Below are 13706 nucleotides of genomic sequence, written 5' to 3'. Positions count from 1 at the left end.
TTTGCTAGTAGTAGTGGTCAGTTCTGCTCCGCGGTTGACTGTTCGAAAACAAGATGCTAGCCGTCACTAGACACTATTGGAAACGAGCTTGCAGCGCGAAGCTGGTGGACTTGCAAGCAATGTGCGGTTGGAAACACGTGGTTGGATCGATTCTTCGGTGTGTGTAGTCAATCGTCAGTGCGTTGTTTGAGAAAGTTACAAGTAGGTTTTTATTGATCTTTTTCAGTTTGTTAATTAGGAGTGTCGAGTAAATTTCCATTGAATGGTTTCCCTCAATAACCACTTGGATATTTTCAATAGATTTCAAAATCATACAATTGAAACAATTAACATTAAATAATTGTATTATTGATTTTAACATTTGGAAGGCAGTATATCCCTGACTTTAAATGATACTTATAAATTTATTTCATCACAATAATAGCACGATTCGTATGATTCTGTTCATTACATAATAGTTCTATATAATCTCCAGATCATCGGTTTTTGGCTTTCCTATGTTGATAAGTATTCTATTCCTCAACAACCGTATAGGCTGCTTCCACCACATTTCAAGATCCGCCAGCGCAAACACCCAGAACAATGCGCCCATAGTTGCACTCACACAGCTGTAGATGAAAACTTGATCCGCAACGGAGGTTTTAATTAGGCCAACGCCATCCACCACCACTACGGTAACCAGAATCTGCAGCACCGAAGTGACGCTAGCATTAATCCCAAACACTAACCCGAAACTGTCAGCGCAGATATTCCTCGCTATCTCCGCACTCAGCAACGTTACAGCAAACGAATGCAACACGCTGTACAGTATGTGACCCCCGTAGGCAAACCACAAGCTTCCGGTGCTAGAAATAACCAGCAGAGCTCCAGCTTGAGCGAACGAAATCCATCCAAGCCCTGCCAAAGTGAAGTGAGTTTGCAACGCTTGCGCCGGAATGAATCCAGCGAAGAAAATAATGACAGCAGAGCTGACTGTCTGCAACGCGTCCACTGCTCCGTTCCAGTAAACTTCAGTCGCAGGTTCTGAGGTGGCGATCGAACTCCACAGAATCTGCGCGTATAGCTGTGTTTGATAGTAGATGCAGCTGGCCAGTGCTTGCCAGATGCTGTAGCGTAGAACGATGTAATTACTGTAAGCCGATTTAACGTGCAACCATAGCAGCTCCGGTAAGGACAATTCTCTCAAGCTATCCGATGCCGTTGGAAGTTTCTTCGTGTTAGCATCCTTCACTTCGTTTCCGATAGCCTCTGGTGTTTGTTTCTTGTTAAAATAGACACTTTCCGGTGCGCGGGGTAGAAACACCGCAATCCCGGTAGTGCATATTTGTACTAGGAAGAATATTATAAACACTGTTAGGCAGCTCAATTTTCACACTCGATTTTCACATGGTATTCGATGAAAAACGATAAAGAAAGAAGCCCTTGAACGCAAATCCTGCCCACGACTATGTCGTGAGTTTATAATGATTATTACTTGCAGTCAGCTATCAGCTGCGATGAAAACTTATCTAGTTTTTCAAACATTTTTGTTCAAACGTCAAACAAACATTACTATTACAGTAAGCACAATCATCAGAATCATACAAAGGAGTGTTTTCGAAACGTTCTCTGTCTGACAAGCGAAGATTGAATAATGCCATTGCATACTCTAGTAAAATCAATATTCATAGCTTATTGCGTTCCAATCGCGATTCAAGCTTCTTTCTCTAGACGATTCACTCACCAGCCAGTGATACATAGTTTAGATCCAACAAGTCTACCACCCCGTAGATCAGCAAGGCCTGCGATCCAATGGCTGCGGCAAACTTTCCGAAAAACGAGGCGGATTTCGTGTAGCAAGTGATCCTCCGATAATAGCTTTTGTCCACCCGGGCATAAATGTACGACCAAAAGGCGATATCAGCTGCCTTGAACGTCCCGTAGAGCACTTCGGCCACTTGCAGCCACCTGAGTTGGTTAGTCCAAATAAACAACGTCCAGTGAACGACTCCGGCTACTCCGGATAGCACGATCAGCGGTTTGTAGCGAAGGTAATCCGTTACAAGAAACGTGATAACCAGCTGTATTCCAAAGGAATAGGTTCCAACTGGGAAAATGTTCCGATTGATCACTTGTGTCGAAATGTTGTGCCAGGGACCGCTAAGAAACTGAACAACAAAAGGGTCGCTCGGTTTAAAGTCTTTGATAAACACAAACACGCTCAGCACTGCAGCCAGTATGCACCATTTTTCCATTCCAACTTTAGTTTCGACCGAGAGCAACCACTAGACTGAACCTTCATCGAACCACGTAATCTTAATGGCTTCGAAGTAGGTACATTTTACTTCCCAACTATCAGCTGAGTGTTTGCATCTTGGAAGGAAACCAATCGGCGAGCTGATTTATATACAAACGATTCGATGCGCTAGCTAAGTGTGAGAAACACATTAAAATTAATCTGAGCTGAGATGCCCTGATTGACCGGTTTTAGGTGCCAACTGGAAACCTGTCACTCGTCGCACGCGACGCCGCAGTAGGTGGGTGGAATCGCATTTGCATTCGATTAGCGGTGCCATAATCGCTTTGCGCACGTCATCGGCGAAGGGCCGACTATCAATCGTGTATAAACAATTAGTTTGCTATTGGATTGATAAAAAACAACATAGATATTTCCAAGACTTCTTATTGAACTTTGACACCTTGTGGAGGAACTGCGTTGAAGCCACAAATAGCCGACGTTGAATTTTGAAAGACAGAGTAGGCAGTGTGACTCTACACTCGTATCCAGGTGAGTTTTAAAACTTGCTTGCACATCAATTCTCGGTTGCACGTAAACCCTACTAACAGTTCACTACACTTGAGTAAGATTTGAGTTTGAATCCTGCATAACAACAATCGCATAGCAATCGAATTGCGATGTAATTCGCGCCGCGTCTGCTGCAACAGTTTGTTGCATTGTCCTTTGAAAGCATAAATTCGATCTAAAAACAAAACTCATCGCGTCACATCATCGCCTGCATCGTTGAATACATCGTGCACTGCATGCATTGCATGCACTTAAACTCAATCGATCAGAGTGTGCGGTGCAAAAAAACTCAAACTCTTGTGAGGAAGCAGATTCAAGTTGAATTCAAATCTGGAAAAAGGTTACTCAGTTCAACTTTGCATGAGTTTATGCCATCACTGGTTAAGCGTCACCTGTGAAAACATATCCTCATGTTTGCTGTGGTGATGCGAACATAAGATAGTATTTCATCAGATTTTTTTTATTATGAAAATTTGAAAAAAGTTCTTGTTATCTTGTCGTGTGTTCATGTTTAATACTTTTTCTACATCTAGAAAGGTAGCTCCAGTGGAACAACCTTTGGATTTTGCTAGCTCGTATCATAATATGAATGCTCAAGATGAAGTCCAAACTGTTCATTTGCAGAGAAAATAATTTTCTTGATATCATTCTGTTGAGAATAATTTTCACAATGAGTCTTATTTAAAATCGTTTCAATTACTTTTTCAAACAAAATATTCTGAGCAAAAACTGCACTCACAACATTTAAAAAAATCGAATTATTCATTGGTTACAAAAAATAATCATTATCTTTAATCATTGGAAGAGGCCTCGACAACTTCCAAAAGGCAAATTTTGGGCATGGTTTCGATTTTGCAACTTTCGTTTCGAAATTTTTGATTTCTAAACTGATTGAATCTATGTTTAATCTCTTCCTGTACATCTTTCATGTAAAACGTTAACTTTTCAAACAATTAAGAAACTGAAAATTCTCGTCAATTATTGTTCAGTGGAATTTATGTTATATCACAACGAACAGACATTATCTCTATTTTCGTCTACCTCTTCCGCTACAAAAATCAACCTTTGTACTGTTCGTAGTGCACCATAAGAGAGCAGTGAGAGGAGAGTCAAAAATATGAATCATCACAGACATAGAGCGTGGCGCGATCTGACGAGCCTCCGTGTGTGCTGATCATATAATGAACATGAGTCGAGTTCATTGCGCAGGTCTAGAGTGGGCGGAGAAGCGCGCACACATACGATCTGAAATGACCGCCGAAACAAATAGTGACGTGAGAGAAGGGGGCTCGACTCAACTACGTCATACAACGGAACAGACTCGAGCGCGCAACTGTTTACTTATGACACACCTTTTCTTCCGCCCATCATACGTACGATGAGTCAACAAATTTTCTTAATTTCCGAGACGCAACGAAGAGACAAATTATACGCTAATGTGAGTTTGGTTTGTGCGGATACGATCCTTCGTGATATTGTACAACGGGACGTAATGCAAGAATTTAAACACTTGCATTGCTCGAATATGTGCATCAATTGTACATTTTCAAAAGTACAGATAATTTATTTTCACCGCATATGACCTAGGCGCCATTCATTAAGTACGTCACGCAAATATTGATTAAATTCCCCCCCCCCTCTCCCCCTTGTCACCGGAGAAGTACGTCACGTCACAGCAACTCCCCTCCCCTACTAGAAAAATTAAACCGTGACTATCCTGCCCCAAAGTGCCTGCCAGTAGGTCTCGAGGTACAACGACTGACCTAACAAGTCAGTCGTTGTAAGTTGGAATCTAGCGCTAGCCCCACAATTGTCTCCTACGTTATCACAGTTGGCTGCGAAGTTTGTATCAAATAAACTAGTCAGCCTATCCAGCTTTTTACGCGCCATAATGGCGGACGCTATAATGCAAAGTTCATAATAAATTACCCACCCTTTTGACAGCTCTGCTTACGTCAGTTTGAAGTCTTCATACAATTTATCAAAAGAAAAATATATCTAGCAACATTGGTGTTGCCAATTTTTCAGAAATCGCTAATCTGACATAAGCAGAGAGGTTCGCATATTACGAACACGCATCATAGCGACCGCCATTATGGTGCGTAAAAAACTGGATACACCAGAGAGACGCCGAGACACTCACCGTAAGGGCAACTGTCAACATCAAAACGGGCGATCTGTATTATTTTGCATTGCCGTTATCCGTTTTGATGTTGACAGTTGCCTTAACGGTGAGTGCCTTGTCATTTCTTTAATATACAGGTTCCCTAAAATAAACATATGGTCAAATAACAATTCGGAGTGCTTTATCTAATGTCCCAAGAAAAATTACCAAAATAAGAGAAAAATAACATCTTCGGATATGTTTCAGTAGCCTTGGATATGTCAATGGACGCTTCTTTCATATCCATGTAATTTGTATGCATCAAGTCGCGCTCGTCAGACCGTTGTTATAAATTCTACAATTTTTTCTGAAAACAAATTTTTTCGTTTATTCGGTACAGATTCTGTACTGTAAAGTTTTTGTGAAGAGTACGGATAAGTTCAGATTTTTCAAATGGCTAGAAAAGATTAGACTAAACTTTGTAACAGACTTAGTAACAACACAACCCAAGTAACAAAACTGGTTTTATCAAAGTTTGATAGCGCTGTTTTGGCTGTTTTAAGCGCTATGAAACTTTGATAAACTTGAACAAATGTCGTTGAAGTTGTTTTTTCACTGGATTACATAGCTATGCTCCAATGGAACAAATTTTTGTCGGAAATAGTACAAATGAACAGGATTTTGCAGCTCCCAATAGAAATGAAAATGTGGCATCACTGCGTCAGACCTATTTGGGGAATCAGGACTTTCTGCTGATGCCTTGAAGCAACCAGTTTTTAGAAGAATTTTCTTTCTTATATTGTTTTTGTCTAATTAGTTTTATTTCGATGATTAATCAAAAGGTTGAGAATAAAAAGAGGGTAAACTTAATATTTTTTTCGGTCAATTCTCTATTTTAAATATTTTTTATGTGACGTTACACAACTTTATACCCCTCGTCCCCCCTACGTCACAAATCGTCACAATTTTCTCAACCCCCTCTCCCCCCTATATGCATTACGTACTGTATAGATGCCGCCCTACTCCCACAGCAAAGACAATATTACTTGTTTTAACAGATCCTATGAACTCACCTTTTTGCCTTTCTCCTAGAAAGGTATAGCAATCACTGGCAAAACCGAAGGTATAACAGTGCTCCAAAGGGCCAGATGGCATATATCACTCGACTCAGTTCGACGAGCTAAGCATTTTCTATATATGTGTGTGTGCATGTGTGTGTGTGTGTATGGGCAACTTTTCAATCTCACCTGATTTTCTCAGGATGACTTTACCGATTTTTACAAAATTATTCTCAAATGAAAGGTCCAGTTGCCCCATAAAACCCTATCAAATTTTATTGTAATTGGATTTTTAGTTTGTATGTTATTTATCAAAATGTGAAAATCACGAAAGTTCATTATCTCAGAAACTACACAACCGATTTTAACAAAAGCGGGATGTTTAAAAACCCTTAACTTTTAGATTTTATAAGGATTGGACATGTGATTCAAAAGTTAAGAACAGAAACGTGTTCTGGAGACTATTTAATCTCACTCATGTTTCTCAGAGATGGAGATTTTTTTATAGAATCAGTGTCATATGGAAGGTCTAGTCGCCCTATAAGACCCTACTGATTTTTTCTGCGATCGGACTTATACTTTGCCTGTTATGTTTAAAAATTTGAAATCCAGCTATGAAACGAAACATATTCCGAAGATTACTTAAAATCACTCGCTTTTCTCAGAGATGGCAGAACCGATTTCCACAATATTAGTGTAAAATGAAAGGTCAAGCTGCTTCATATCATCTATTGAATTTTACTGTAATCGGACTGTAACTATATCTGTAATGTATCAAAATGTGAAAATCACGAAACTTATTATCTCAGGAACTACACAACCGATTTGAACAATACTGATATCAGATGTACAACCCGTTCGTTCACTTAAGGGTTAACTGAAGAATTATTATGATTGAACACGTGGTTCAAAAGTTGTGAAAGGAAATTATATTTGATATAGAGAAACCCCATGGGCGCAACTAAGGAAAATTTCTAGGGGGGGCTAGTTTTCATGTATGTCACTTAAAAAAGAGAAAAAAGAGTTTGAATATGCTTATTTAATAACGCTTAAAATAGTATCGTAAAAGCAGAAAAAAATCACTTCGGGTTAGAATCTCCGAAGATGTACCGAATATCTTGAACACATCGTCAACGCCAAGCTCTTTCAGCAACAATGATTCGATATTGAGGAGAGCTAGATTTGGACAACGGCTGCGCAGTGCTTCTTAACACCCGTACTAGTTAGAAGAAATGGACCCCAGTGTGGTTCAAGGCATATTGCCCTATTCCTACCTCCACGTGGTACCAACTGGGATACGAGCAACCAAGGAAAAACCGGTAAACCGGTGGGGTAGTTGTTCTCCTAGAGAGCAGCTTGTCTGCGCGTCTACCCCACAGGCGGCTCAAACAGCGACTGATCCGGACCGGATGGTTGAACTATGAAATGCGGTGTCTCGCCAGCTACATCCATGGCGGCAGCTCCGTCGCGAGACTAGGTATCGCAGCCCTAGTGAGGCAGCATACTAAAATAAACATACTACGGAGAATCAAGAATTCAAAACGAACCGGAACAATCGGCAATGACCCAGCCGACGAAATAAGGACGACGATTAGAAGCTCAGTACATGTAACAGTAGATCGCTTAACGACCCGGATGTCAACCGAATTCTGCTGGATCAGCTAGAACCCCGCCACTTCGACATCGTCGCGCTCCAGGAGCTTTGCCTGAAAGGAGAGAAGGTACGGTGGATTTGACGCCGCAAGGCACAGTACCACCAAAGCGGCAGGCAATTAGCGACAGGTTGTGTTTGTTGAGAATTAAGAGCCGGTTCCACAACTACATTATTCCCGATGTGCACTGCCCTCACGAAGGAAGACCTGATGCAGGGAAAGAAGCGTTCTACGCACAGCTGGAGAAACTCTACGATAGCTGCTCGCGTAGAGATATCAAGATCGTCGTTGGGGACATGAACGGAAGGATAGCCTTATATAAGCCGGTTATCGGCCCGCACAGCCAAAGTCACTTCTTTCCTCGACCAACGTACAGCAAAACAAATTGACCACGTTCTCAACAGCCCGTTCTTCTCAGACATTACAAACGTACGCACCAATCACGGTGATGATCGGACATGACCACTTCGATACAAAAAACTACAAAACCCTGATAGCCGGTAGTCCTCTATGGAAGTCCTTTTGATATTTTTGAACAGAAGGTGCCTATCGGCGAACAGAAGGTGACTATCTATGGAGGAGCACAAGCGGACGACGGATAATGGCTACAGCGCATGAACCATGAGTTACAATCGCTGCTTGGAGAGAACCCCATTGCACACCTGGCGAAAGACAATAGGTGCGGTGGGTCGGTCACATCTTAAGAATGCCGGGCGACAACCATGTGAAATCACTTCTTTTCAGCAACCTGATGGCTCGACCAGATCGAAAGAGACTTGCGAGTGATGAGACGTCTGGGGAACTGGTGAAACACAGCCCAAAACCGAGTTAACTGGCGACTTGATACAGCACGAGTTACTACAGCTCTCGTCTGACTGGTAAAGTGAGTAAGAGAGCAAGGGTTGAGAGTCGATCCTGGGTGCAAAACTAGTTTTTAGCTAATGAATGACGACATCTCAATTTGTGTTGATTTTGATGCTCTGATAAGTAGTATGGAATGTATATATATATTGAATACAATCATTCTCTAGGAAATTCTAGAGGGGGCATCAGCCCCCCCTAGCCCCCCGTAGTTGCGCCCATGAGAAAACCCTACAAAAATAAACGAATCTGAAATGATATTTTATCGAATGATATAGAATCGAGTCAAACCTAAACATGAGTACAGTGAAGTTTCGATTATACGATCAAAATAAAATTTCACGACATATATTTTAAAACATATTTATTGCATGTTATTTGCATTGTTCAAGTATGTTCATATGTGTCTGAATGTTATAATCAAATCAAATATGCTAAAAGCAAGCACGAATGTTAAGGTAAAACTGTGTTGAAGCCACAAATGGCCGATTTCAAGCCTTCACTTCAAAATTTCAAAAGCACAAGACTCGGTAAAAGTTATTGCTGTAGTGTACCATAACATGCAAACAAACATGTTTCTCAAAGACTTATTACCGGAACCTAAATTCCAAGAAAACCTTTTTGCTAGACCCTTCTAATTGACATCCAATACCCACTTAAGGAAAGATCACCAAAATATCAAAGCATCAGTATCTTTTCCTACTATCTATTCATATAAAAAAGACAAGTCTTGTATGTATGTATGTATGTATCTATATTCCAGCATAACTCTCCAATGTCTGAACCGATTTCAACCAAACTTGGCACACGCGTTCTTTGTACAAAGGAAGTGGTCGTAGAAATATTGGGAAGAGGGGGCGTCCCTTAAAGGAGGAGGAGGTCTCAATTGCTTAGAAAATCAGGTTTTATTATGCATTATCGGAATTTTTGAATAAATACTATAGTTTTGGTCATATCTGGAGGCCGGAAATAGATTTCCAGAAACCGGAACATGATTTAGAAAACTGGAAGGGGTAAAAAAAATTGCTATCTGACCATAAGGATGACATTGATATTGTTTACACAGAAAACTGAAAAGTAAAACGAGAAGACAAAGCTAGCATAGATTTTCACTATCAGAGGAGGGATTGAGTTATTGATTATGTGATTTCAGTGTAATTTAACTTCGTTGTAAGTTAATAATTTCTGGGGTACCTGTTAACTAAACATTGAGGTATATATTAAAGTTAAATCAATGATTAATATGTGTGTATTTGGGTACCGTCTTCGGTGGACTGCAGATGAAGAACGGAGTCTGTAGAAGGAACTGTAGAACTGCAGGAGCTGCTTGGGGAGTCATCTATCGTCCACACCGATTGGCAGGTTGCGGTGAGCTGGGCATGTTATGAGGATGTCGAACGACAGCCCGGTAAAGATGGTTCATGAGATCAATCCGTCAGGGACGAGACAAGAAGGTGCACAGCGGGCAAGGTGGATCGATCTAGTGGAAGACGACCTGCGGACCCTACGCAGATTGCAGAGCTGGCAAACTGCAGCCAAGGGACCGAGTGAAATGGAGACGACTCTTACGTACAGCAAAGGCCACACCACGGCTTGGGACTGTTCATGAATGCTATTAAATTATTAAATGTCAATTTTATTTTCAATGCTGCAAAACTGTGTGTGAATTTCTTCGAGTAACTTTTATTATTATTTCGTATTCTATGGTCAAAGCCTCGACACAGATATACGACATAACGTTGAATCGATTTAATGGATGATATAAAGAGCCATTTCACGTTAAACTTCATTAAAAGGATTTCAAGGGAATGTTATATGCTAATGAAAACCTAGGACTGTTATGCTAATAATGTGAACGTAGTGAATCCAGGAAACAAAAAAAGAGGTTTTGGGGAACTAACCCTGCTTTTTTATTGGCTACTAGCTGACCCGGCAAACTTCGTCCCGCCTATTTTTGTGTTTATTTTAATAATTTTCAACATTCCAAATTCATTGATTTCTTGCGATTTGTTTATATCGTTTGAAATTATTGGTTTTATCGGAATGACAACATCCTCCTTTTATGCCTTTAGTACATCACCTTCCCGGAAATACTCATATTGGGTGGTATTCAGTTATTTTCGTTGTTTTTCAAAAACTGAAAGTGGTCATCTTCGAATTCAAGATGGTGTCAGGGGTCAATGCTTGGCTTCTATACATCATTTCGATTACAGAAATATTCACATGTAGTAGTATTCGGCTGTTTTCCAGAAGTTGCCATCTTACAATTCAAAATGGTGCCTGAGGTGAATTTTTAGCTTTATGCATCATTCTGGTTAAAGAAACGCTCATATTGGGTGGTATTCGGTCACTTTAGGCTATTTTTCAGAAACCGGAAGTCACCATCCTGGATTTTAAAATGGCATTTGGAGACAATTTCTGGCTCCTGAGCGTCATTCTGGTTCAAGAAACACCCATAATAGGTATTATTTAGTGATATTCGGCTGTTTTCCAGAAACCGGAAGTCACCATCTTAGAATTCAAAATGGTGTCTGTGGTCGATTCTAGCTCCTGTGTATCATTCTGGTATCGAAGCATCTCACATTGGATGGAAATCGGCCATTTTTGGCTGTTTTTCAGAGAGCGTCTGAGCGTCATTCTGGTTAAAGAAACACTCATTTTGGGCGGTATTTGGTCATTTTCGGCTACTTTCCAGAAACCGTAAGTCACCATCTTGTATTTCAAAATGACATTTTGTGACAATTTCTGGCTCCTGAGCATCATTCTGGTCAAAGAAACACCCATATTTGGTTATTTTTGGGTCATTTTCGGCAGTTTTCCAGTCACCAAAAGTTGCCATTTCACAACTCAAAATGTTGTCTGAGGTCGATTTGTGGTTTCAATGCAACATCACGATTTCGCAAACACCCCCATATTGGGTGGTATTTGGTCATATCTCGCTGTTTTTCAGAAACCGGAAGTCGCCATCTTGGATTTCAAAATGGCATTTGGAGATAATTTCTGACCTCTGAACGTCACACATAGGAGTAAATGCGTTTAAAACCTGATCATAAGTGAAAAATTCAAAGTAAATCAACTTTGTATTGTAGTGTTTCATTTTGAAGTGTGATGTATGCTTGATCACTTGACAGCTCATCAACATCCAAAAGTTATGTTTACGGTCTTAACGAGAGGTTTGAACCGACCGCAATTCAACAGTTTTTTGTGCATGATAATGACGCTTTGATACCGTGAACTAAAATATAACGTTTCGAAGATAAACAAGTGATTTTTAAATTAAACAACGATGGAGATTGTTGAAGAATGTTAATCGAACAGAAATGTGTACTTAGCATGTATGCTAGTCTTTCCAAATACCCAGGTGTTTGTCAAAATCAATATAATAAAACCCAAAATATTTGCTTTTAAAAGTTAACTCAAAATGGGATAAGTTATGTTTCCGGCAAAATCCGGTTGAACGGCTTATATTACGTGAAAGTGCTAATATTTTTGGTTATAATGGAGAAGAAAAACCTTCCGGATGCTTCCGGTCTCGTGTTTTATCGCTTTGTGAAAATAATCAAGAAATTCTTATGTTTTCGCTTTTTGGATAGTTGTAAACGACATTGTCAAACGACTGAAATGTGTACTAAAAAGTCATTTCATGATAAATTCAAGTATTTGGATTAATTCTGACCTGACTATGACTGAAATTAAATTTCATTATAAGAAATTTCATCCATCACTTCAAGAAGGGTTACTCCATGTAAAAAAAATATCCAAATCCAATTATTTGTTTTTATTATCACAAAATGATACGTTTTCAGTGCAAAAATTTTTTTAAAATAAATATGATCAGGTTTGATATTCTAAGTGTTCCACTGTGCGTCATTCTGGTTAAAAAACATCCATATTAGGTGGTATTTGGTCATTTTCGGCAGTTTTCCAGTCACCAAAAGTCGCCATTTTACAACTCAAAATGTTGTCGGAGGTCGATTTGTACTTTCAGTGTATCATCACGATTTCGGAAATACCCATATTGGGTGGTATTTGGTCATATTCTGCTGTTTTTCAGAAACCGGTTTTGAAAATAATATTTGGAGACATTTTACGGATAGAAACCGGAAGTTTCCATCTAAAATTTAACAATGGCGTTTGGAGTCAAAAATTTTTCTTGCTCACAGAAACCTCAACATATCAAATTTGGTTCCATTTGCTTGATTATTTCTCGAGATGTGCAGAAATTTGTGTGGAACCCCTCCTTTCAGAAGAAGGAGGGGTGTCGAAACATTATGAACATATTTGTTACCTCTAAAAACATTTACATGCCAAATTTGGTTCTATTTGGTGGATTGGTTCTCGAGCTGTGTGAAATTTGTGTTTCTTTTGTATGCGACCCATCCCTTTTAAAAGGGGGAGGGGCGTCAATTTGATATGGATATATTTGATACCCCTAAAAACATCCACCTGCACAATTTGGTTCCATTTACTTGATTAGTTTTCAAGATGTGCATGAATTTGTGTTTCATTTGTATGGAACCCCTCCCTTTTAGTAGAGGGAGGGTTGTCAAACTATTATGGATATAATTTTTACACCTAAAAACATCCACCTACCAAATTTGGTTCCATTTACTTGGTTAGTTTTCGAGATGTGCATGAATTGTGTTTCATTTGTATGGAACCCCTCCCTTTTAGTAGAGGGAGGGGTGTCAAACCATTATAGATATATTTGTTACCTCTAAAAACATCCACCTGCCAAATTTGGTTCCGTTTGCTTGGTTAGTTTTCGAGATGTTGATGAATTTGTGTTTCATTTGTATGGGACCACTACCTTCCAGAAGAGGGAGGGATGTCAAACTATTGTGGACATTTTTGTTATCCCTAAAATCATCTAACTGCCAAATTTGGTTTTATTTGCTTGGTTAGTTTTCGAGATGTGCATGAATTTGTGTTTCATTTGTATGGGACCCCTCCCTTCCAGAAAAGGGAGGGGTCTCGAATTACCTTAGTCACCTTTCTCGGCCCCTAAAATCCCTATTTACAAAATTTCAAGCCAATCAGTTCAGTAGTTTCCAAGCCTATATGGAACAGACAGACAGACAGACAGAGCTGCATTTTTATATGTATAGAAGATTCTCGAAGAGCATGCCAAAATGGACTGCAAAAAAAAAAACAAGAAAACACCCAAATTTTACATAGGATTGTTTTGCGATTAGCGACAGTGCAGCTGTGAACAGTAATTAAAGGTTCAAGTAATGAACAAGAAG

The 13706-nt window shown here is 39.7% G+C and overlaps 1 protein-coding gene across 1 annotated transcript; it reads right to left on the bottom strand.

Annotated features, from left to right (window-relative positions):
- Positions 1–326: 326 nt before the first annotated feature.
- LOC129723247 (thiamine transporter 1-like) lies at positions 327–2362 on the bottom strand. Its single transcript, XM_055677339.1, has 2 exons — positions 1724–2362; positions 327–1329 (listed from the first exon to the last, which is right to left on the bottom strand). Exons 1-2 carry the CDS (start codon positions 2232–2234, stop codon positions 461–463), a joined length of 1380 nt encoding a protein of 459 aa, XP_055533314.1. The 5' UTR covers positions 2235–2362; the 3' UTR covers positions 327–460.
- Positions 2363–13706: the final 11344 nt, after the last annotated feature.

The sequence above is a fragment of the Wyeomyia smithii genome, chromosome 2 (assembly GCF_029784165.1).
Source record: "Wyeomyia smithii strain HCP4-BCI-WySm-NY-G18 chromosome 2, ASM2978416v1, whole genome shotgun sequence".
Classification (NCBI taxonomy): domain Eukaryota; kingdom Metazoa; phylum Arthropoda; class Insecta; order Diptera; family Culicidae; genus Wyeomyia; species Wyeomyia smithii.
The sequence above is the reverse complement of the archived record's forward strand: the minus strand, read 5'-3'. Positions and strand labels throughout refer to the sequence as shown.

Bases quoted from the DNA above. Each gene is read 5' to 3' on its own strand.
- LOC129723247 (XM_055677339.1), bottom strand. From the start codon at position 2,234: ATGGAAAAATGGTGCATACTGGCTGCAGTGCTGAGCGTGTTTGTGTTT. The intron at 1,330-1,723 runs GTGAGTGAATCG...TATTCTTCCTAG, and splicing joins AAACTATGTATCACTGGCTG to TACAAATATGCACTACCGGG.